General features: G+C 46.3%; 1 protein-coding gene across 3 annotated transcripts; it reads left to right on the forward strand.

Annotated features, from left to right (window-relative positions):
• Positions 1-11,235: 11,235 nt before the first annotated feature.
• On the forward strand, positions 11,236-23,752 carry LOC119160040 (uncharacterized). Of its 3 annotated transcripts, none has more exons than XR_012894272.1 (6): positions 11,236-11,700; positions 17,623-17,676; positions 17,738-17,899; positions 21,740-21,860; positions 21,926-22,028; positions 22,149-23,752. XR_012894272.1 is itself a non-coding variant. In XM_075889694.1 (6 exons), exons 3-6 carry the CDS (start codon positions 17,876-17,878, stop codon positions 22,159-22,161), a joined length of 261 nt encoding a protein of 86 aa, XP_075745809.1. In that variant the 5' UTR covers positions 11,238-11,700; positions 17,623-17,676; positions 17,738-17,875; the 3' UTR covers positions 22,162-23,752. The 3 variants fall into 3 exon arrangements, 2 of the variants coding, with proteins under 2 accessions (XP_075745809.1, XP_075745810.1); XM_075889694.1 differs by having other exon boundaries at positions 11,238-11,700; XM_075889695.1 differs by having other exon boundaries at positions 11,238-11,665.
• The last annotated feature ends 299 nt before the right edge of the window (positions 23,753-24,051 follow it).

Raw genomic sequence — 24,051 nt, forward strand, 5'->3', positions numbered from 1 at the left:
AGCTTCTTTTCTTTGAAAGTCTTGGAATTCTAGTATATTTTCATTATATAGCTGAAGTATGAGGCGGTTGTTAATCGCATATATTTGGGTTAAAGTACTACAAATATTTATTCGCCGCGCATGACTTCTGGAAATGATACTCCAAAAAAAGAAAATCACTCCAATATTTTTGAAACTAAGTTCGCACATGGGAGTACTTGTTATCTGTCTGCGCTTTTCCATGGTTCATGAGTGTTAAGCCCCGCTGCTGCTTCTATAGAATGGTGCACGATAAGCAATATCAACGCAGTGACAGGATTTCCTACAGACTACCAAGCATTCGATCACCAGGAATTTTCCCTCCGGCATCACTGGGGCCCGGTGCACAGATGTTCCAAATTGCAACTCTTGATCATCGCGAGCGCGAAGACAGCAAGTGAAAGCCTCTATGCTGTTGTCTGTACGGCCGGTGTAACGGAACCCTCCAGTCTTGAGGGTGTTGGGTTAAACCATGCACTTTGCCCCTTGCTATTTTTAATCATGGCGTTTGTCTATTAACTGAGTGGTGTTATGTGGAGCACACGGCAGTAGTGCCGATGTGCTGTTTGGTGCTGGTACAAAAAGAAAACTAGTTTAGATCGCTTCTTTAATGAGTCCTTCAATTAAACCTATGCTAGGGGGCTGCATAGAAGACTATACGCCTGACACACTTATATATATATATATATATATATGACACACTATATATGTGTAACTATACATACATATATATATATATATATATATATATATATATATATATATATATATATATATATATATATATATATATATATATATATATATATATATATATATATATATATATATATATATATATATATATATATATATATATAAGGGAAAGAAGTACGTGTATACCTAAGGGCTCGTTTTTCCGTGTTTTATTTAACACAATATTAATGAGATCTAACAGACAGTAATGCCAAGGAATGTACAGGGGAAGTTATTAGAACCAATGGAATGTAAATAAGAAGAAAGAAAAGTGGATGAAAAATAACCAGCCGTGAGCAGGAATCGAACCTACGACCTTCGAATAACACGTTCGATGCTCTCGCATATTAGTTCAGGTTACATTGTTTTAGTGTAGAATTAGCTTTTTAGTCACGTTTACTATGCTTTTTACTGTTAATATTTCACCTCATCGGTCATTTAGTGACGGTCATTTCATTTCCACATCCTTAAATTAGAGTGATGAATAGTTGATATCCAAGCATTTTTTTTAAATATATATGACTGGTGTTTATCAAAGAACCTAGAATTAGTTCAGGGGAGGGAGAGATATGAACAGTTTTATCATTTGAAAAATAAAGTTTTCGGCTTTACAAGCCGGAACGTCAATACGACAACAAGACACGCCATAGTAGGAGGTTTTAAATATTCGGAACCATGGGTCGGCAAAATAAACGGAGCCTACATAGACTCGCTCAGTAAATATGCTTTTATCTTAGGACTCGATATAGGGCCCAGCCTATAGCCGGTATTTTGGTCACATATAGGTGACCAAAAATATTTTTCTCTGCAAAACATTTCCGCAATAGACTGCTTTCAATGGAGTAAATCATCCCGACATTTTTCGAATACACCAAAGATAGCCGCCAAAACGCCTTGGACGTTTGGCGTGGAATGACCGATCAAACTTTACGTCGATACCTATCACTTTTCGTCTCCACTGTCTCTTTCCAAGTTCGTGTTCTTCCTTTCTTGACATTCAACTTCACAGTAATTTAACAAATCCACATTATATTGGTTCTATAGAACAAAATAGCTTGTGGTATACACATCTTAAATAAAACTTGGTCGTGCACTTACGCCCCATCTCACTGTTTTGTATCAATCATTTCACCGTTCTCATCTTACTTACCTTATTGCCACGTGGTATATGGTACTTGGGTTGCTCAAGACGACACTTTTTATTTCGTGAACATGTGCCTAGAAAAGTACAAAGTACTAGAAATTCACGCTTTACGCAGATAGCGGTGATCAGAGCATTGGTCGTTGGTAATATGATCTGCGCGAAGGTACGTCGCCATATATACCCGTGGCATCGAACATCATCCATATTGTAGGTGTCTCAAGCTTATCAGATGATTCTAAAATAATCTAGAATTTTCGCAGACTGCCAAGCGTGCTTTGAGCAAGGCAATTGATAAATATGAGGTGTTTAACGTTTCAAAACCACCATATTATTATGAGAGATGCCGAATTGGAGGACTCTGCAGAAATTATGACAACCTGGGGTTCTTTAACATGCACCGAAATCTGAACACATGGGCCTACAGCATTTTCGCCTCTATCGAAAATGCAGCCGACACAGGCGGGATTCGATCGCGCGACCTGCGGGTCAGCAGCCGAGTACCTTAGCTACTGAACCACAATGGCGGTGTCTTTGCGCAAGACAGTGACATAAAAATACAAGCGAAGTGGCAGTATAATAATGTTGCGATAAAATTTCAGCAGATGCGACAGGCTCCACTGTGGATGCTATTTTCATACAGAACCATCAGCGGGTAGCCACGCGTTGCTAGGTGGATCGACGTCTTTGGGTATTTCGAGTAGGCTAAGTTTCTACCTAAAACATACGGCGTGACGACAGCACTCACGTTGACTGTAAATTTTAGCGAAACGAAGTGCACGCTTCGGTTGGATGATATGCATATTATTAAGAAGCTGTTGTGTATTCCTCAAAGGTTGAGAACATCAATGGTCGAGCGAATCTTCACTATCACGTGCTGGATGAAAGGAATATATCTATGTAATGTTTACAGCCAGCCTATAGACCGCAACTGACGGTGTGGGCCGACATCACTCCTGTAAGTCTATATATTTAGGGTTGTATCCGTTACAGTAAAAAGTAACTAAATACGTTACTCGTTACTCTAATATATAAGGGGAACGTTTCACGGCTCCACGTTCTATATATACATAAAAAGTGTAACGCATTACCATTACCGTAACCGAAAAAAACATAACGAATGTTACCTCTCACTCACTAATGTCTTCACAGACTCTCGCGCCGCCATTCGGGCTTACGAAACCGGCAACATCGCTCCAGAAGCAGCCCGCATTTTACAAACACGGAAATATACGGGCTCGCACTACCTCTCTTGGTTCCCTGCCCACATGGGCAAAGACGCTCACCCACAACAACCCAACCTCAACGAAATGGCTCATGATCGAGCACGAGAACTGACCCGCCGTGACGATCAATCAGCCACCGAAGAGCTGGGCCCAGACGTGCAGTTTAATGACCCACTACTCACCTTCCATGAAATTACCTCCCACTACCGACACAACAGAAGCCGATACCCTTTACCCCATTCAAAACTAGAACGCGCGCAAGAAGTAGCCTTTAGAATGTTACAAACGAGATCGTACCCATCACGGGGCCGACTCAGCCATTATAACTCAGACATAAATTCACAGTGCCCAGATTGCACAGAAGTGTACTGTTCACTCGCGCACATGCTCTGGCAATGTCCCGCGTTACCTCAGGGACCTCTCACCAGTGAGTCCGACTGGGAGGAGGCACTCAGGAGCCCCAATCTCCGAAACCAACTTAAGGCAGTCCAGAGGGCCCAAGAACTGGCGGAACGCCACCACGTTCCCGCCCCGACTCGGGCGTCGCCTACGGTAGCGGCTGCTAGGATGTCCCACGTGGGCACCCTGGTGGCTTAAACTCCTCAGGACCATATATTAAAGTTCTTGACTGACTGACTGAATGTTACCTCTGCCGTAGCTCCGGAATCATCAGTTTTAATCAACGTATCTTTGCTGCAGAAACACACAATGAGAATTTTTAAATTTCAAATTTATTTTTCACACATACTAACCCAAGCAAGGATTATACTCAATGTTCAATTAACGACAATTATTTGTACAAATGTGCTGAACCTTAGCAATGTTATATAAAGGCTTAATGACGCCTGCCCATGTGATGGCTTCTGACTCTGCAGTGACCCACCCAGGGTGAAACCTTTTTTTTTTTTTTCATTGGAGCATTATACACAAAGTGAGGTTCGATAATCTATGGTATTCACAAAGAAGCTATCATTGAACTCTAAAGAAATTTACAACAATCGGCCTTTTCTCGATCCTTTACCACCTTCAATAAAGCATGTCGAAATGGGTACTGTTGGTCCTAGCAACCGAAATGGCCCGCCGCGCGCCAGTAGGCAATCACGGAGGCCTACGGAGGCCTACATTGGTGCCTTTTTATTGGGGATGGGGGAGTATTGGGAGATGTCTTGGGGAGGAGGGGGGACACTTGCAAGTTTGTCACACCAGATGTGGCTTGCAGAAGCGTAAGTCTAGAAAAATCACGAAGGGGGACACACATCTTGCAATAGCAGCCATTTTGTTTTAATATTTTGCAGGTTTTATTTTTGTTTATATAAGAATTAAAATCATGCCTAGAAATCAAATTGACAAACGAACATAGGTTCCCAGCACTCGTAATTGCATTCTTCTATTGAGTCTTTTCCGGAACCAGTCGAAAGTGGCAGTTGCGATTTCAATTGTCTCACACACCTGATGGGTATTGAGCACGTGTACACGCTACAAAAAAGCATTAAAAAGTTGAATGTTTTATACATACTTATCAAGCATTCTAATTTGTGACGTTTTTAAGAGAAATTTTGATGGGGCCCACTTGCAAGGGGTGTCCCCCTCCCCTGACCGAGCACAAAGGGGTCGGGGAGTCAACGTTCTCTGCAGGCGGTGTCAACGGGCGTCCAGGTCATGACCAGTATGGACTGTGCATCTGAGAAAATATTGCATTTGCTCTCATCTTCACATATGGCCATCGGCAGGTTTTTGTCTTGGGAGTAAGGAAACCCTTCTTTCAACTTGTATCATGGCTGAGGGAGGGGGTCATGTTGCTGTCGCTAGAGTGGGTATCAAGTTCTGGTGCAGCTTGAAGGGGTCAAGTGCCCCTTTTGCACCACGCTTATGTCCACACTTCATTCATTGAACACAACGGTGAGGACTAGTTGACTAAATTCGCAGATTTGTTTTCTTCCGCATCTTATACCGCTACATAAAACATTCTCATATTGTGAAAAGTAGGTATTTCGATTCGTTTGAAGGAAAGTAACATTCAAGGCATGACAGATACTCAAAAGAGCGGTTTCCTGCAATCGCAATAAGAAATCTCGCAGCAGAGGTGCTTCTTTTTTCGTGCAGCGTACAATGTAAAAGTGAGATCCAATTCGGAAAAAGCGAACTGAGTGACGTGCGTCGGTGCTTGCTCAATGTTCAATGAAAGAAGGTTTCATGAAGTATGACGTAGCTGTCACAAGACGAGCGCTCAAAAAGGGCGCGCCGCCAAATTCTCGCGACGAAGCGCCAGAGTGACGCCGCGAGGTCAACGATAAAAAAAAGAAAACAAACATCCAAAGACCCCCGGGCGCGCGCCTCTCCCCTCGGAAGCGTGGCTTCGCCGACGAACCTCCTCACCCCACATCGGCGGCCGAGCAAGCACTCGAAATTTCTCGATGGAAAGAGGCGTGGTGATGCCGGGTTAAGTCATCCGTCGCGGACGGCCCTCGTATCATCTCGACCTTTCCCCCAGCCTTCGCTGCGCATCGCGCCGACGAAATGATGAGAACTTTCTGGAATATCGCGCGGAAGGTATTTAATCGAGCAGCCGAGATGAGAGATCAGGAGAAGACGGAAGTTAGCGCCAGAGCGCGTAGGGATTCCGCCGGGTAGTCGGCGAAGGTTTTGTCCGTAGACACAAATCAGGAGAAGAAGATGATTTCCACCTGAGGGGTGACGACTCGAGCTACAGGCAAGAGTGTGTGTTTACCGCTATCGAGCGAAGACGCGTGGCAACAGCTGCGTGTGTGAAGCCGACGTGTTTCCGGCGAAGAAGTTGAAGCTTGAAGAGTGGCCAATTGAAGACGCGAGGTTTCCTGGAAGAGAAACTTCGGCGAGGTTTCCTGGAAGAGAAACTTCGGGGGCAGCGGAACGACAACAACGCTGGACTTTGAGTGAGTGATTCTCGGAAGAGTATCATCCAGACTTTTGTTCCAAGAACTTTGGACTGAATAGGTTTTCTATCTCTTTAGTCTTTAAGTGTATTGGTTGTTCAATGTATGCGACTGCATTGTAGTGTGTATTGTTGTCTGTGTCCGTTGTTTCGAGTGTGGCTGATTGTACAGTGTAGTACGTTGATTGATTGGTGACATATTGTACTCAACTATTGTGGAGTGTGCATACTAGTGTATTGTTTTCAATCTGCCATTATTGAGAATATAATTTTGTTTGTTTATCTCGGCTCTGACTTGTTCTTTGGGCCACAGCCGGCGTCCGCTGGCGCACCAAAAAGGACCACTTCTAAATTGTCCACGCTTTCGTGGTGCGGTTCGGGGGGCCGATACTTCGGCCCTTGGAATTAGCCCGGCGATCGCCTCCCTAATTAACGGGACCCGTGACAATTAATCTGGAGTCCGCGACAGGACCTTTCGGTGCACAGTGTGTCCAAAGTAGTGAGAAAGAGCCTCGAGTTGTTGATAGTGCTATGGGAACGATTTTGTGTGTTGCTCGGTGTTCTCGTTAACGAGTGCAGGAGAGTGTTCCGATAGGCTGATTCAGGCAGATACTTTTTGCACACGGCCAGACTTTATCTGCGAGACACCATGGATTTCGAAAAGTTAGTAGCTCTTGGTGAGAAGATGGGGCTTTCTGGCGCCGAACTACGGAAGTGGGTAAGCCAGAAGGAGAAAGAGGTGGTGGAGAGAGAGAGGTTGGCAGCTGAGAGAGCCAAGGAAGAAAAAGCAGCTGAGTTGGAACGAGAGAGGTTGGCAGCTGAGAGAGCCAAGGAAGAAAAAGCAGCTGAGTTGGAACGAGAGAGGTTGGCAGCTGAGAGAGCCAAGGAAGAAAAAGCAGCTGAGTTGGAACGAGAGAGGTTGGCAGCTGAAAGGGCGAGAGAAGAAAGAGAAGCAAAGAAGCGACAGCTGAAAGAAGAAAGAGAGGCAAAAGAGCGACAGCTGAAAGAAGAAAGAGAGCAGCAATTGAAGCTGGAGCTGGAGAGAGAGAAGTTGGCAGCCGAAAAGGCGAGAGAAGAAAGAAAAGCGAGGGAGTGACAGCTGAAGGAAGAAAGAGAAGCGAGGGAGCGACAGCTGAAAGAAGAAAGAGAAGCGGAGATGGCTGAAAGGGAACGGCAGCGGCAGCACGAGATGGAACTCGAGCGGCTCCGTTTGCAACAGCGAAGTGAAACTACCGTCCAAGCTAGAGTTGAAAGCAGCGAACGGGAAGATCACGGCTTCCGCTTGAACCCAAGCAAGCTGCTCGTAGCGTTTGATGAAAGGAAGGACGACCTTGACGCGTACCTTCACAGATTTGAGACGATTGCAAGGAGCCAGAATTGGCCGGAACATCAATGGGCAACTGCTTTGAGTACTTGCTTGAGTGGTGAAGCGCTCAGTGTGTACGGTAGGCTGACGCCGACCGATGCAGCCAACTATGCAAAGGTGAAAGCTGCTTTGCTGAAGCGATTTAGATTTACTGTGGAAGGATTCCGGGACAGATTTCGGACAGGAAAGCCAGCTGATGGTGAGACGGCTACGCAGTATGCCGCCCGACTTTGCCATTATTTCGACAGATGGATTGAACTTTCAGGGACAGCGCAGGAGTACGATTAGCTTAGAGAGCTCCTAATTAGAGAACAATTTCTTACTAGTTACCACCCAAGCCTGTCGCTGTACTTGAAAGAGAGGAAGGCTGAGTCACTTGAAGGAATGCTTGAATTGGCTGATCAATTTTTGGAAGCGCAAGGTGGAACTAATTTGGCCAAGGTCAAGAAGGAGTGTCCTGAAGATTCGAAAAATTCGGCACCCGAACAAAAGAAGCGTGCACCGGAGAGTGTTCCGCGATGTTTTCTGTGTAACCGAGTGGGTCATCGCGCGAGTAACTGTCGTACTAACTTTACGAGCCCTACGGTAGTAAAATGTTTTAAGTATGGTCAGACCACTGACCTCCACTAGGGGGAGCTCCCGCTTCGGGTAGCGCCGGTGCGCCATCGAGCTCCCTAGTGGAGGTCAGTGGGTCAGACTGGGCACAAAGCAGACGCATGTCGAAACGGAGCGAGTCAAACTCACCAGGTATCCTGTGCGCTAGCAGCGCCGAAATCCGATGATAATGCCGTCACCGACGGATTCGTAGAGTTGAAAAATGGGGAGAAAATTCCTATTGTGGGTGCTGTAATGTCAAAACAGTCAACCGGTGTTACGGAGGGAATGCCAACGCTGCCTGGAAAGGTTGCGGGCAAGAAGATTACGGTGTTAAGAGACACCGGTAGCTCCACGGTTATCGTGCGGAGAAGTTTGGTACGGGAAAGTGAGTTGACAGGCAGAACGAAACCGGTCTGCCTAATTGACCGTACGGTTCCGATGCTTCCCGAAGCAGAGATTGAGGTTGAAACCCCGTACTTCAGCGGGAAGGTTACGGCTCTATGCATGACGACCCCCCTGTACGACCTCGTCATCGGAAACATCGACGGGGTGCGAGGGCCGAATGATCCAGAATGTTCGGGGGAAGACCCGAAGATGGAGCCCCCGCCGACACAGGGACCGCGAGATACAGCGGAGAACAATCCCGCGAAGGATTTCACTTGAGCCCAAGATGAAGCCTGGGCGCAAGAGACAGTGAATGAGAACATCATCGTATCGAATGAGTTCACGTGCTGGGCAGCTGGGCTTACTTCGGCTAGACCTCAACTGACCGACAATGTAAAGATGACGGAGTCAGCCAGCCAGGCCAAATGTCGGGACATGAACAAGCGGGTGAATAACCGGACAGGATCGGTTGAGCTTCATGACCCGCCAGCAGTGTCGGAAGTGACAACGATGGCTGAGACGCCGCTTCAGATACCGTCGTTGGGAGGGGCTCGCCGGAACAAAACGAGCAAAAACAATAAGAAGAGATCGAGAGAGCACCGCAAAAAAGGGCGCAAGCGCCGCTCGAAATGCACCGGATAGGTGTCGAAGTCGATTTGGAATGTGTTTGACAGTGCTATATGTTAAGTTAATGTGGTTGTTGTCCTGTGTCACAACTGTATGTCGAGTGAGTCAAAATGTTTGTTACGGTGATGTGATTGTACAATTGTTGTAATGAGAGAACTTTGTACATTTGTATTGTCTGGAATATGTAATGGAGTGTTGTACTCATGCACCTGTGGTTATATTCTATGTGTTGTGAGATTGAATTGTAACGTACAATTGTATTGAGTGACCTATTGTGGATTTGACGTGCCATGAGCAACGGACTATGTTACAGTCTTTAAATGTGTGGTGACTGTTCGCGCTCGTTTGTGTCGTTTTGAATATTATGAGATAATATTCTTAAAGTGGGGGGCAGTGTCACAAGACGAGCGCTCAAAAAGGGCGCGCCGCCAAATTCTCGCGACGAAGCGCCAGAGTGACGCCGCGAAGTCAACGATAAAAAAGAAAACAAACATCCAAAGACCCCCCCCCCCCCGGGCGCGCGCCTCTCCCCTCGGAAGCGTGGCTTCGCCGACGAACCTCCTCACCCCACATCGGCGGCCGAGCAAGCACTCGAAATTTCTCGATGGAAAGAGGCGTGGTGATGCCGGGTTGAGTCATCCGTCGCGGACGGCCCTCGTATCGTCTCGACCTTTCCCCCAGCCTTCGCTGCGCATCGCGCCGACGAAATGATGAGAACTTTCTGGAATCTCGCGCGGAAGGTATTTAATCGAGCAGCCGAGATGAGAGATCAGGAGAAGACGGAAGTTAGCGCCAGAGCGCGTAGGGATTCCACCTGGTAGTCGGCGAAGGTTTTGTCCGTAGACACAAATCAGGAGAAGAAGATGATTTCCATCTGAGGGGTGACGACTCGAGCTACAGGCAAGAGTGTGTGTTTACCGCTATCGAGCGAAGACGCGTGGCAACAGCTGCGTGTGTGAAGCCGACGTGTTTCCGGCGAAGAAGTTGAAGCTTGAAGAGTGGCCAATTGAAGACGCGAGGTTTCCTGGAAGAGAAACTTCGGGGGCAGCGGAACGACAACAACGCTGGACTTTGAGTGAGTGATTCTCGGAAGAGTATCATCCAGACTTTTGTTCCAAGAACTTTGGACTGAATAGGTTTTCTATCTCTTTAGTCTTTAAGTGTATTGGTTGTTCAATGCATGCGACTGCATTGTAGTGTGTATTGTTGTCTGTGTCCGTTGTTTCGAGTGTGGCTGATTGTACAGTGTAGTACGTTGATTGATTGGTGACATATTGTACTCAACTATTGTAGAGTGTGCATACTAGTGTATTGTTTTCGATCTGCCATTATTGAGAATATAATTTTGTTTGTTTATCAACTCTCGGCTCTGACTTGTTCTCTGGGCCACAGCCGGCGTCCGCTGGCGCGCCAAAAAGGACCACTTCTAAATTGTCCACGCTTTCGTGGTGCGGTTCGGGGGGCCGATACTTCGGCCCTTGGAATTAGCCCGGCGATCGCCTCCCTAATTAACGGGACCTGTGACAGTAGCCAACAACAGAAACAAACTGCCGCATCTTAAATTAAAAAAAAACAAGGAAAGTGCTGCACATTCGTGGTAGAACATGGATTGAAATACGCGTTTTTTATTATGAAAGCGAAATAAAAACTATTTTACAAAACGCTTTGCATTCATCGTGATGTCAACACATCTTTGTAGTGTCATTAGTGCTATTTGGATGAAAATCCCTGAATTTTAACTAATTCAGCAATCTCTGGCAGAAGAACCTTTTGAATTTTTAGTTTCGGTTTCCGCGCCGCCGCCGCGGATGAAAATTGGCCGCGCGCCGCCGCCGATGAATTAACCGGCGTGCGCCGACAACGCCGCCGCCGCTGGTCGAAATCACCTCGGCGCACACCTCTAGCCGCAGTTAATTTCGAATACTCTTAAACACATAAAAATCGTTTAAAAGGTAATATACAATTGCTATGCATTTTTAATGTGAAAAACACAACACAAAGCACTTTAGTTACTACAATAAAAGCTACAAACAATGTGTTATTTCAGTTTTTTTTTTTAAGTTTTGTGTGACACATTGCGGTGATTGTGTATTTATTTACAACTTGCATAAATATAACACTAAAATATACTGTGATTTGTTGCATTTAAGTACTATACATAAATAAATAACAATTGAAAAAAGTAATGATGCGCATTATCACCATCATCATTGTGCAGGCAGAGTTTTGACAACCCTGACAACAAAACTATAGTGCCTAGTATATTTCTAGACACTGTAACAAAACGAAAGTATTTTTGCGTGTGTGTGTGTGTGTGTGTGTGTGTGTGCCGTGGTCCTGCGCTCGATCACGGATTCTCTCGCGTCTATCACAGCGTTCGTGCGACATTGGTTAACGACACCGCCCGTGTATCGTGCCCGTACAGATGCCTCAGCCATGCTCAGTAATCGGTTGCAAGCCTAGCGCTCAGCGTGGGCGCGTTCGTCACAGATTGCCGAGAGACAAAGCGCAGCGCCTTGCCTGGCGTCAGTGCATTGGCGTTCCGGTCACGCAGAAGCACGTGCTTGTCTGTGATCGTCACTTCAAAGAGGAAGATTATATTCACGACCCGCGCATTCGACATGGAATGAGCACTGTTCTGAGGCCTGTGCTTCGCCCAGGTACTCTGCCGACACTCTTCCTTCCGAGCAGGCCAGTAAGTGGCGAATGCACGCGCTTAGTGCACGCGGTGTGTTTGAATCGCGTACTACACAGAGTAACATGAAATTGGGGAGTCTTTTTTCTTTTTCTTTTTTTTTTTTTTGCGCGTGGCGGCTGGCGTGGATGGTTGTCTCCGGACGGGGTCCCGCAGGATGCGGCAATCGCGGGTCCCTAGCGCTAGGGACCCCGTGGGTCCCTACGCAGAGTCGAACATCGGTGACGCCGCCTTCGCGTGTCTTACCTTGCATTTGTTATGTTGATTGAGTGCATTGGAATACTGTGCAAGGTTTTGTTTTATCGTGGTGATCACTAGTGATGTATTTGATTCGGCTGACAATATCGTTGATTTAAAAGTAATCCAATAAATGTTTTTTTTTTCTTGTTTGCCCGATCCGCGTCTGTGTGTTCCGAGAGCATAAGGCCTCGCTTGGAGACGCCACACCCCGTGCAATCCCTCCCTGCATATCTTCCAGCGCTTTCGTTAAGAAGAGAGAACGCAATTGCAGCGTGCGACAAATCTTTGTAACACCGCTCCTACTTTATGGATTCAAAACATTTTTTTGCGACAGTGAATCCGCGATGCAATAAGCTCCTTTAGTTAATCCATTCCATTGCTACTTGAACAAGTGTTACAGGCAATTTAAAACAACCACTCATCGCGCAATTCACATCTTTTGGTGCCTGGCACGATCCTACACTTTAGGAGATTCCTTCCACAACGTAGCAAGGCAGTTTCTACAAACATTGTGGCTGTGTGATTCTGCTTTCGGCCACGGTAGTGAACGGACGCAGGATGCAGGGCTCCGTCGGAGCGGCTTCAGCGGCCCTTGAGGGCCGCGGTAACAGGTCAACTGAAGAATACCAAGTGATTCTGCCTCATCTGCCAACAGGACGCGTTGCCTTAAATACTGTGTTTTTGCACGGAGACGTTCGAGCGAGACCCTACAGGGTTGAAGACTTCAGAGACGCACCGCGTTGGGCCCCACGGGAGTGCTAACGGACATCATAGCACTCGGAGCGTACCAGATTAATCACGTCTGGGCGGTTACACTGAACGGAGAAGACGCGACGAAGAAACTGCTGGCCTTCGAGGAACTTCAGGTGAAGGGACACCGGTGTCTCATCGTTGATCCCCAGGACCGGCAGATAAAACTGCGTCTTCATTGGCTGCTTTACGGAGTCGCCGATGAGGATGTGCGGACGGCGTTCGCGGCCTTCGGCAATGTTGTCGAAGTGAATCGAGAGCGCTGGAGAGTAGACGGCGTCAGCGACAAAGCGTCGACGACGAGAACCGTGCTACTCAAGTCAAAGAGTGGAATTACGGTGGAGGACCTTCCGCACCAAGTGCGCGTTGCAGGGGAATTGGCCCTAGTTGTGGCGCCGGGCAGGCCTATGCAATGCTTGCGGTGCAAAGGGACTGGTCATGTACGGCGAGACTGCAGGGTGCCATGGTGTTCAATTTGTCGGCGATTTGGACATCGAGACGCTCAGTGCGTCCGGTCGTATGCAGCAGTTACGAGCGCTGCAACGTGCGATGAGATTGAAGAGCAGACAATGGACGCCGCTGAGGCGGAAGACGCGGCTAAGGGGGCAGGAGACGCGGCTAGTTCTCTGGTTGAACGCGGGCCAGTTTCGCCTGAAGATTACGATACAGCGTCGGAACCCGAGGAGAAAGAAACGGCTGAGGCGGACACCAGCCAAGAGAATTCCACTGAAGACGTACAAAGCCAATTGGTGGACATGTCGACGCAAGCGGCGAGAGGACGCGACATGCCAGCGCACGGAACGACCCGCGGGATCAACACGAGCTCGGCGGTCAAGCGTTCGCTGGAGCAATCTGCGGGCACTGCTCACGCAGGCAAAGTTGAGGGACCACCAGCGAAGGCGACACCGGGGCGGCGCTCGGGCCTCAGAGCGAGGTCCAATCTACCTGTGGACCGACCGGTTGGCACTCCAAGGGACCAGCAGCTAACTGATGCCGGACCACCGGATGGCCCCGGAGACGTCTAGCACGGAGCTAGACGTACACGGTAAGCACCATGCTCCGGGCCTACCCCCTCCTTTTTTTTTTGCGAGTAACGATGGCTAGTCACTGGGCATTGAGCTTTGCAACCTTAAATGTCCGAGGTTTGGCCTCCAGGAAAAAGCAGGCTCAAGTGTATCGCCTGTTAATTGACCAAGATATTGACGTGTTAGCCGTGCAGGAGACAAAGGTGGAAGGTGAGGAGGAGACCCGGAGCATGATGCTGCGGTTTACGTCTAAATATTATGCCATAGTTAGTCACGCAAATGGAACTTCGGCCGGTTGTGTTCTTTTTGTTAAAAAGATTCCGGGATTTATTGTTGAAAGTCACTTTTCTTGTGACTCTGGTAGAACAGTGACTTGTGATTTTAGTACTAGCGAAATTGAATGGCGCATCATTTGTGTCTATGCGCCGAACGTGGAGGTAGACCGAGAAACTTTCTTTTCGTTAATTAAGCAACATTTACAGACACCAAAACAGCTTGTTTTATTGGGGGATTTCAATTGTGTATTGAGCGCGAAAGATAAAATTAATAACCGCCATGTGCGAGACAGAAGTGTTGAAGTGCTCTATGACTTGCTGAATGAATCCGACCTGGATGATGTTGCGGAGTGCCTCGAAGCAGGTCGCGAAGTTCGATTTACGCATTTTCAGGGAACCAGTCACGCACGTCTTGATAGGATATACATGGCAGGGGAGATGCTAGCTAAAAGCAATAGTTACACAGTCTTACCTGTCTCTTTCTCTGACCATTGTCTTGTACAATGCAACGTGGGACTTAAACAAAAAGAAAACAAATTTAGTTGGGATTTATGGAAGTTTAACGCTAAACTACTTCGGTATGACATTTTTAATAATTTTGTGATTGAGGGAATTAAGAACATTAAAGTGATCGGAGCCTGTAATGTTGGCGAGGAATGGGAGCTTTTGAAGCAAAGCGTTAAAATGAAAGCCATATCGCGATCTAGTACTCTAAAATATCAAGAAAGAATGAAAGAAAATGAACTCAGAACAACGCTTAAGAAATTGATAGCGTTAGAAAGCAAGGAGCCCGGTGCATATAAAGAAGATATTCGAACGGTGAAACGACAAATTGAGCTAGTAGAGCAGGAACGCTACAGAGGAGCCCTCATTCGAGCGAGAGCAGAGGCGTGGGCTATGGGGGAGACTCCCACCAAGCGCGCACTTGGAATCGAGAAATCACGAGCGCGTCGTAATCACATCGACGAAATAGAGAAAAATGGAATTCTGCTAAATACTAACAGCACTATCGCTGAAGCTTTCTTTCGGTATTACAAGGGTCTCTTCGCAGCCGCATTAGTAGATGTTACGAAGTTCAAGGACACTTTCTTGAGCCGGATGCCGCAATTATCCCTCGAAACGAAAGAAGCGTTAGAGAGGCCTATAACCGTTTCTGAAATTGAATATGCAATAGATAGTCTCGCCGCTGGGAAGTCGCCGGGGCCTGACGGTCTCGGTGCGATGTGGTATAAAGCTTTTAAAACAGAAGTTTCACGAGTGTTACAAGCTGTGTTCAAGGAAGCCTACGCAATCAAAGAGTTACCACCTTCATTTGCCGAGACACACACTATTCTAATACCTAAGACGGATGACAAAGCAAAATTAAAACTAGTTTCCTCATATAGGCCCATTTCGCTAACCAACACTGACTACAAAATACTCATGAAAGTATTGGCAGGTAGATTGCAGTCCGTAATCACTGGAATAGTTCGGGAGCACCAAACGTGTGGCATCCAGGGGCGCTCAATATTGATGAACACACACACAATGCGATGTGTCCTTGCGATGCTTTTAATTCTCATGTTGCGATCCACCAGCTTGATTTAGAAAAGGCTTTTGACTGTGTTCCGCAAGATGTGTTATTCTCCATACTTGAACATGTCAATGTCGTATCAGTGATTACAGAGGGCATAGTTTTGGCGTATAAAAACTCTACTACACGACTAATTATTAACAAGATCCCGGGGTCTCCCATTAGGCTGGAACGTTCTGTACGCCAGGGATGTCCGGCAAGTCCACTCTTGTTTTCATTGTACATAGAGAGCTTATGCTTGTCCATAATAGAAAACGAGACCATCCGTGGTTTCAGACTGCTTGACGCCGAGGTAAAGGTTTTGGCATACGCTGATGATGTAGCAGTGTGTTGCACCACCAAAGAGAGTGTACAAGAGACAGTTGCCGTTGTTAAAAATTTTGGAGAAATTACAGGAAGTCGGGTTAATTGGGGGAAGTGTCTGGGGTTGTGGCACGGAGACTGGACATCAACCCCAGATACCTATGCTAACGTTCACTGGTTTAATACTCCTGTAAAATATCTAGGCGTGCCTTTCCAGCACTACAAAGACACCAATGATTACTGGACTGAACAAATAAAAGAAACGCGCGAAAGGACAGCGCAGTGGAATGGCAACTGTCTCTCAATGTTCGCCAGAGCCACTGTATGCAACATATTTTTAATGAGCAAATTATGGTATGTGATGCAGGTTTTGTGTTGCTCACGGGTGCATGTGCAAAAGCTGCATAGGATATTTGCTGTGTTTATATGGGGGTCTACTTGGGAAAAATGTAGTAGGACAAATCTGTTCCGAAGAGTAAAACAGGGGGGACTAAGCCTGTCGCATCTGTTCGTGTGACAACTAGTTAATCGTTTTATTTTCTTTCGAGATGTTCAACACCCCTTCTTAAGAACAGTATGTCAGTTACGCCTTTGTCGTGTTCTGCCTAACTTTGTGGTTAGCACCGCAAGCATGCCGGGAGCTACGCGAGGTTTCTTTAAGGAAGTTGCAGACAGTGTCCGGTTCTTGTCAGTTCGGTTTTCCAATGAATACCTTTCTTCGGTCGGGCGAAAGAAATTACATAAAGACATATGCGACATGATTTTTCCAGTTCCTATGTATAGGTTAATTAATAGCGGGGGAGAAGGCAATGATGTTCTTAAGCGTGTTAAGAAAATGCAAATTCAGCCTAGTGCAAAAAGCTTTCTCTTTAAATTACACTCCGGAACACTGCCGGTTAAAACTTTTTTAGAAGATAGGGGATTTTATATGCCATGGGGTTCGCACTGTTTGATCTGCCGAAAGCCGGAGGCAATAGATCACGTTTTTCTACATTGTTGGGAAGGTGTATACTTCTGGGATGTTTTACAGAGAACTCTAAAAGAGGAACTTCCCTTACATTCACTGGGTATCAGGTTTTTAACAGTAGAAAAAGAGGAGGGACTGCCTTTCGATCTTATAATGCTGCTTGGCCTACATTGTCTATGGCGGGCAAGAATGGCCGGTTACTACTGTGACCCTGACAGGCGTCCGGCCCGTATGCTGTTCCGCGAAAGCATTGCTCAGTACATTGATATACTCAAACAACAAGATTTTGTTCCGGAATGGCTCTCCAGGGTCGAACCCTTGGTGAACCTGAAGGAATTTTAGCACTGCAATCACTAATAGTTCCGCGGCTTTTTTGTCATCACTTCTGTTTGTATGTTACTGTTTACAGTGACTTATATTGATGTGTGTACCTTGTGCAAAACCGGTAATAAAGAAAAAAAAGGAAAAAAAAAAAACATTCTGGCTGTGTGCTAGAACGCCTGCTTGCCACGCAGACAGCCTGGGTTCGATCCTCACTCAGAGTGTGAAACTACATTATTCATTTTATTTGCATCATTCTCGATTTTTCAGTCACAAGCAAGATAATTTTTTTCTTGCAATCAAATATGTTGATGCTGGAATTACTGCGAAATGAGCTCGACTCTCTTGCATTAAATGTGCTAAAAAATCACACCTTCATGCGCTGTGTTCAAGTTGCAGCCAAGTCCAACTAAGCTAGTGATGATTATGGACAAACAGTGCACTTCATGCACCATTTTTCACTTGCAGCCTTCGCAGAATGTGCCTGACCCATGCAGCAATACTCCGGACACATCACAAACCGTAAGTGAGAAGTGATATCCGAATGCAATGGCTAATTTTAGCGGTCTCGTTGTGTTTACAGTGCCAGACATGCAAATGCAGGCGAGCGGCACTGTCGTGCACAGCCAGTACCCAGACGACATGGGATGACTACCGCCATCCTACAACTACATCTGAGAATGGCACGCAAACGCTGGCAATGTAGCACCCAGCTGCTACCATGACACCACAGCAGGGAATGCTGGTGAGTGAGTGCCGGTTGTCACGCTGATGTGGTGTGTGTGTGCGTGTGAGAGAGATGGTGCATAGCTTTTGGCAATGTGTGAGTGTGTACACGTATGTGTGTGAGGGAAAGGAATGGTGGATAGCTTTCGGGAACAATAGAGTGGAAAACAAAACATTCAAAAGAACAAGATACACAGGGTAATGTGTCAGGACGCATACTGTCCAAACATCTACACAGGACCCTGTCACCACTAGTTGGACAGGGTGTCTAGCAACCGGGAAAACCGGGAATTGTCAGGGAAATGATACACGCTGGGAAAAATCAGGGAATCGTCAGGGAATGTTGCCAAAAAGAGAACCCAGTCAGGGAAAATGACTCGCGACTAGTTCCCCGGCGCGGAGCGCGCACTCAGCTCACCGTAATTGGCGCAAACAGCCAACGGGGACAAATCCAATCCAAGCCACTCGGGCAGTAGTGCAAGGTTGACAAGTTTGGCTTTTTTTTTCTCCGTGGCCTGGCAACCTTGAGCAGTGCACGCTGGGCATGCTGGGTATACACATTTGTTGTTTTGGACCACCTCTTCTGTCCGCCATGTTTTGAACGACGGAACTACAGTGTACTAAAATAGGCCGAAATAATGTGGTGCTTAATCGCGGTAGCGACTCGCGGATCTTTTCGGTCAACAGCGGCGTCGGCCTCGCTCTTTCCTCTCATGTTTCCGGGATGTGAAGTCGCTGAAAAACTTCATCTAGGGAAGGACAAGGTAGGGTATACGATTTGCCACGGTATTGCGCCTTACTTTCGTAAGAATCTTCTATCAAGCCGTTCTTAGTTGCCGTTCTTAGTTGTTTCATTTGACGAGTCGCTGAACAAAGTGACCCAGAAGCAACAGATGGATGTGCTCGTCCGATATTGGGATGACACTACTGATGGCACTGGGAAAACGCAGTACCTAACTTCATGCTTCTTGGGGCACACGTGTGCGGAGGACCTGGCATCTGCATTCAGGAAGGCCACAGAAGAGCTCAAGCAAGCCAAGATACTACAAGTTTCAATGGATGGGCCGAATGTGAACATGAAGTTCCTGAGGTCACTGAAGGAGGAACTCAAGGAGTTGGATGAGAGTCACAATATCCTAGATATTGGAAGTTGCGGGCTGCACGTAATGAATGGAGCATACAAGGCAGGTCATGCTGCAACTGGCTGGGATGTGATAGGCTTTCTTCGCAGCAGCTACAACTTGTTCAAATGTGTGCCTGCACGTCGTGCTGACTATGTCACCTTTACAGGAAGTGCACTATTTCCCCTCAAATTCTGTTCTGTCAGGTGGCTTGAAAGGGAAGGTAATCACCAGGGCGTCAGAACTTCTTCCTAACCTGCTGAAGTTTGTGGAGGGCTCTGTGAAGGCAAAGAAGCAGCCTACATGCTCTAGCTACAGTGCTGTTGCGAACGCAGTGAGGGATCAGCTGTTGCCAGTAAAACTGGCCTTCATGCTGTCAATTTGTGAGGAACTGGAGCCATTTTTGGCAGAATTTCAGACTGACAATCCAATGGTGCCCTTTCTTTCAATTGCACTGCACAATATACTGCGGTCACTGCTTGCAAGGATTGTCAAGAAGGAAGTGCTTGTTGCTGCAGACACACCCGCGAAGTTGCTCAAGATTGACTTAGAGAAGCTTGAGAACTGTATACTGGTGCCTACCTTCGACATTGGGTTCACTGCGAAGGTTGAGCTCCGCAAGGTGCCCAAAATGCCACAGCTTACTTTGCACCAATCCAAGAAAGACTGTGTTTCCTTTGTCAAATCGTGCTGTCGGAAGGTGATGGAGAGGTCACCATTGAAGTACAAGCTAACAAGGGGTGCCAGCTGTTTGGACCCCACATTTGCATTGTCTCCGGAGGCTGGCCCAAAACGATTGACCCTGGCACTTGAAGTGCTGTCAGAGCAGCAGTGGATGACTGGTCTGCAAGCAGAGTGGGCCCATCGTTCTTACGTAGAGGTCTGTTCATCGAGCCTCAACGAAGAAAAATTGAAAAATTTTGACAGGAAAGAGCAGAGGCTGGATGTTCTGTGGCCAGATCTCTGCTCACATGATTGACTTCCATCGACTTCCTTACGAGTGTGGCTTTTTTCCTATGGAAAAAAGCCACACTCGTAAGACATGCTGCCCATTTTGTTTAGCGTATGTTGGAAGTGACAATCGGCAGTGACCAGAGCCTCATGTCATTTGATGTTTCTCGGCTCACAAGTGTGCCATAACCCCTCACGGTCTCAGTTGCCCAAATCGCCTTGGAGAGGGACCAGACCCTGAGCGAAAGGACGAAGCTCAGCACGGACAAACTGTGAAGTCTGATGGAGTTCTGCCTCAATGCAACATAATTTTCTTTCGAAGGTGAATTCTACAAACATGCAAATGGAACTGCCATGGGAGCTGCCATTTCAGCCACAGCGGCAAACTTGGCGATGGAGCACATCGAAACACGAGCCTTTCGCACGATGAATGAGTTCAACATCAACAGTTTCCTGGCACACCTAAATTCGATCGAGCCGACGATTCAATTCATCATGGAACATGAAAAGAGCAACGTTCTTTCTTGTCTGAATATATTAGTGAAACGGGTCAAAGCAGTGGAAGGAGGTTTTAGCTTCTCGGTGTACCAAAAACCTACGCACACCAGACGAAGTCTACAGTTCAGTTCCAACCTCCTGACTGTCCACAAGGCACTGCAGCTCTAAAGAAATGCAAAGAAAAGAGGAAGGGGTCACTACCGACTTCCTGGACAATGGGTACCCAAAAAACTTCATTCGCCGAGAACGCCTGCGACGTGACGGCTGGGAAGGTGCCCCCCAACTGCTCTCTTCTGCAAAGGGTTACACTAGCAATGTTGCTAATGCCCAAGCATGCTGCCTCTCGGCCTCATACGTTTCGAGAATCGACGAGCAGCTGGCCAGGGTGCCGGGGAAGTAGGGTATCCAGGTGGCGCAAAACCTACATCAACAATCGCGGCAATGCTTGCCACGACGAAAACACCGGCTGCCGAAAGAAAAATTCCCCGGGCTAGTCTACGAGGTTCCATGCAGTGAATGTCATGCCACTTACCTTAAGGAGACAAAAACACTTTCCAGAAAGGATACAGCAACATTGAAATGACATGTGTAGCTTCAACACTGCATGAAACACTCGCAGAACACAACGAAAAGCTGGACCATCGCATCAGCTTTGACACTACCAGGGTTATCGACACAGAAGGTAGCCGCACAAAAAGGCAATTCTTAAAGTCCTAGCATATTCAAACAACACGCGAAAACATTAACCACTCAGCTGGGACTTCACCGATTGTATTCGTGCACGGTTTACGGAACCAATGAAAAAACACAGTAGCAACAAGAACGGTGGGAAGAAGGATGACGGAGAGGGGGATAGCAACGGGAAAATTCGCTAGCTTCGAAGCTGGCCGAACAGTCAACGCTCAAGAAGGGGCCGAATCGGTCCCGAAATTTCGAGTCAGTTTATTTTCTAATTTTAACATTAGAAACTATGAACTGGAGAAAATGGCTGGAGAGTTTATTTTATTTGTATGAACTTTCAGCCAGCCAGAAAGATGTCTGTCGAATATGTTCACCTTAAATGAAAACAGCCCAGGGACAAAATTATACTAAGCAAGTTCATTGCCAAATGCCAATATTTGATCATTATCGAGCATATGTGGGAGTGTATTGCAAAACACTAAAGGGGCCATTGCAAACAACTGACTGGCCTTTACATTTTTCTGAGAGGCTGTGCATTGGAATGTCCTGCTTGTGGAACTCTGCTATTCAGGCAACTCAAGTAACAGCACTGAAATTTTTGTACGCAGCTTCAAGAAAAGCAGCAGACAGATATAGGTGTTAACAAATCGGACATGACAGGGGATGGTCTCCGCGCTTGGCATGAGAACGAATTGCATCCTACATTGTCAACAGATGCATGTCTAAGCGGTAAGCATAAAGAAATGGGGTAATGGAAGTCAATCCGTGTAACAAACCCTCACATGCTTATGCAGACGGATGCCATGCCCAACAACAGTGTAACGGAGAAGGGAAGAATACAGAAAAGCCTGAGGAAGCTAGAAGAATGTGGCATGCAAGTCTGATCCTTTACATCAGGTAATACTGAAGACAGACTAACTAATGCTGAAAAAGATGCTACTGTTGTGTGTATACATAACAGTGGCATTTCATAGATTCAAGTACTGAACATTTTTTAAAGTTTGCTTTTTTTTCCAGGTTGTGTCCATGAGCTGCTAGGTAATGTGATCAACAGGTGCGGAGATTTCTTGCACAGCACAAAGAGAGCCTGCAGCTGAGCACCCAACAGCTACAGCAATACATGATTGACGACTACGACCAGTATGACAAAGAAGCATGGGTAGCACACCTCAAATAAAAGTTGCAATGCAGTACTCAAATATGCTCAACCGAGGGCTTCTACCCATGAAGATGACATTGCAGTCCTTGCATAGAAATGTCGATAGTGTGATAACCCTTCTACCAAGTAGGTCACATGCAATGACACGCATGAGTGCTACTTGAAATCCCAACTGCATCAACAAGGCATATCGTAACATGCAGAATTTTTAAGGTCCAGATCTCTGATGTGAAACAGTAGCGTCAGTCTAAACTAAATTGTTTGGTACAGAAATTGTTTGACGACCCTTTTCTTTTTGAATGTTGTGTAGTATTGAGTATGTGCCTTATAGTTTGCACTTTTTTTTTTCAGACAATCACCTTTATATGTAACATTACTTTTTTGATGTTACCATTGAAATTATATTATTACATATTGTGACTATGCATATCTTGCCACGTTGAAGCAAGCCTAACCGCAGTCATCAAGCAAACAACTGAAAACGTGGTGACCAGAGCCCTAGCAGTGACACACTCTTTGTTCTCATCAAGTTTGGTTTGTGCATGCTAGTTTCTTCATAGTGTCGATTCGCTATGATTGGTGTCTTTTGATATCAACATCTATCTTCAGGGTGTACCTCATCTCTTGCAGTTTTTGTTTCCTCGGCGTAGTATTTATTGCATGTTACTAACTCCTTTCATATACACTTTTTCAGTGCTCTCCGCATTCTCGCTGTGATGCATCTCAATCAATAACCTGTATTTTGTCTTCATTGAGTTCTTTCATTGTTTTTTTCTCATTTAACATGCATGTTTCATTTCGGTGCTTGCATATTTGTAAGTGCACTACGACTCATTTGCTTCCAACTTTGTAGCGGACCAGACTATAGTTGTTTTTCAACTTCAAGCTTTCTGTCATCCCCATGTTCCTCAAGAAAATTAAAGGTGCCTTTGATCGATGGGATCACTGATGTTTTCCTCATTTCCAACTGTTACCCTCGCATATGATTAAGACTGGCAACACACAATGCCGAAGCTTCTGTTTTAAAAGTGCATATGTGCACACTTTAGTCAAATCGTTTTACTGAATGTGTAAAACCTTACAGTTCTTTTCTGTCCATGAATGCGAGCGTAATGTAAAGTGTTAATTCCAGCCCAGAAAGAGTTGGTGCCACCTGGCAGTAGCGTGGTCATGAGGAGGAGCTCTTCCTTTTTTTCGGGATTTGGCGCAGATTTCAGCGGGAGGTTCGTGGGCACACTTTCACAGCTCGGTCTCACAGGCTGTCATAATAATTAATATACATCAGTGGTGCCGCATTCGCAGTACATTGTACGTGTTACATTGTTCGTGTGTGGTATGTTTTAAGCAAGTTTTATTGGCAGTATTTCGGGTTATTTGCCATATTACTGCAGTTATTTGTTACATTCAGCTGGAGAAGTCGCCATTACGTAAAAGTTGTTAATAAATGTACATGTATTCGTTACACTGCGCAGCGTCGATTTGTTCTATGGCCACGGCTCTCTCGGAACCTCGCACACGTAAGTCGCTTCCACACCAACTTGGCAAAGGGCGGGTACGCACACAACGAAACGGTACTTCCTGCAAACAAGCGAGCGCTGCAACAAAAAGTGGTTCAATTTACCAGCACAGGCACGCTGTTTTTGTGCAACCAGATTAACCTTTAGTGGTAACTGGCACAGCAAATGCACATCAGAACACTGGGAAAACTTGACAGCCACCCTGCTTACTGGGTATTGGTTACGCACGTGTGTCTTCCGCTGC

This window comes from Rhipicephalus microplus, chromosome 3 (assembly GCF_043290135.1).
Source record: "Rhipicephalus microplus isolate Deutch F79 chromosome 3, USDA_Rmic, whole genome shotgun sequence".
NCBI classification, from domain to species: domain Eukaryota; kingdom Metazoa; phylum Arthropoda; class Arachnida; order Ixodida; family Ixodidae; genus Rhipicephalus; species Rhipicephalus microplus.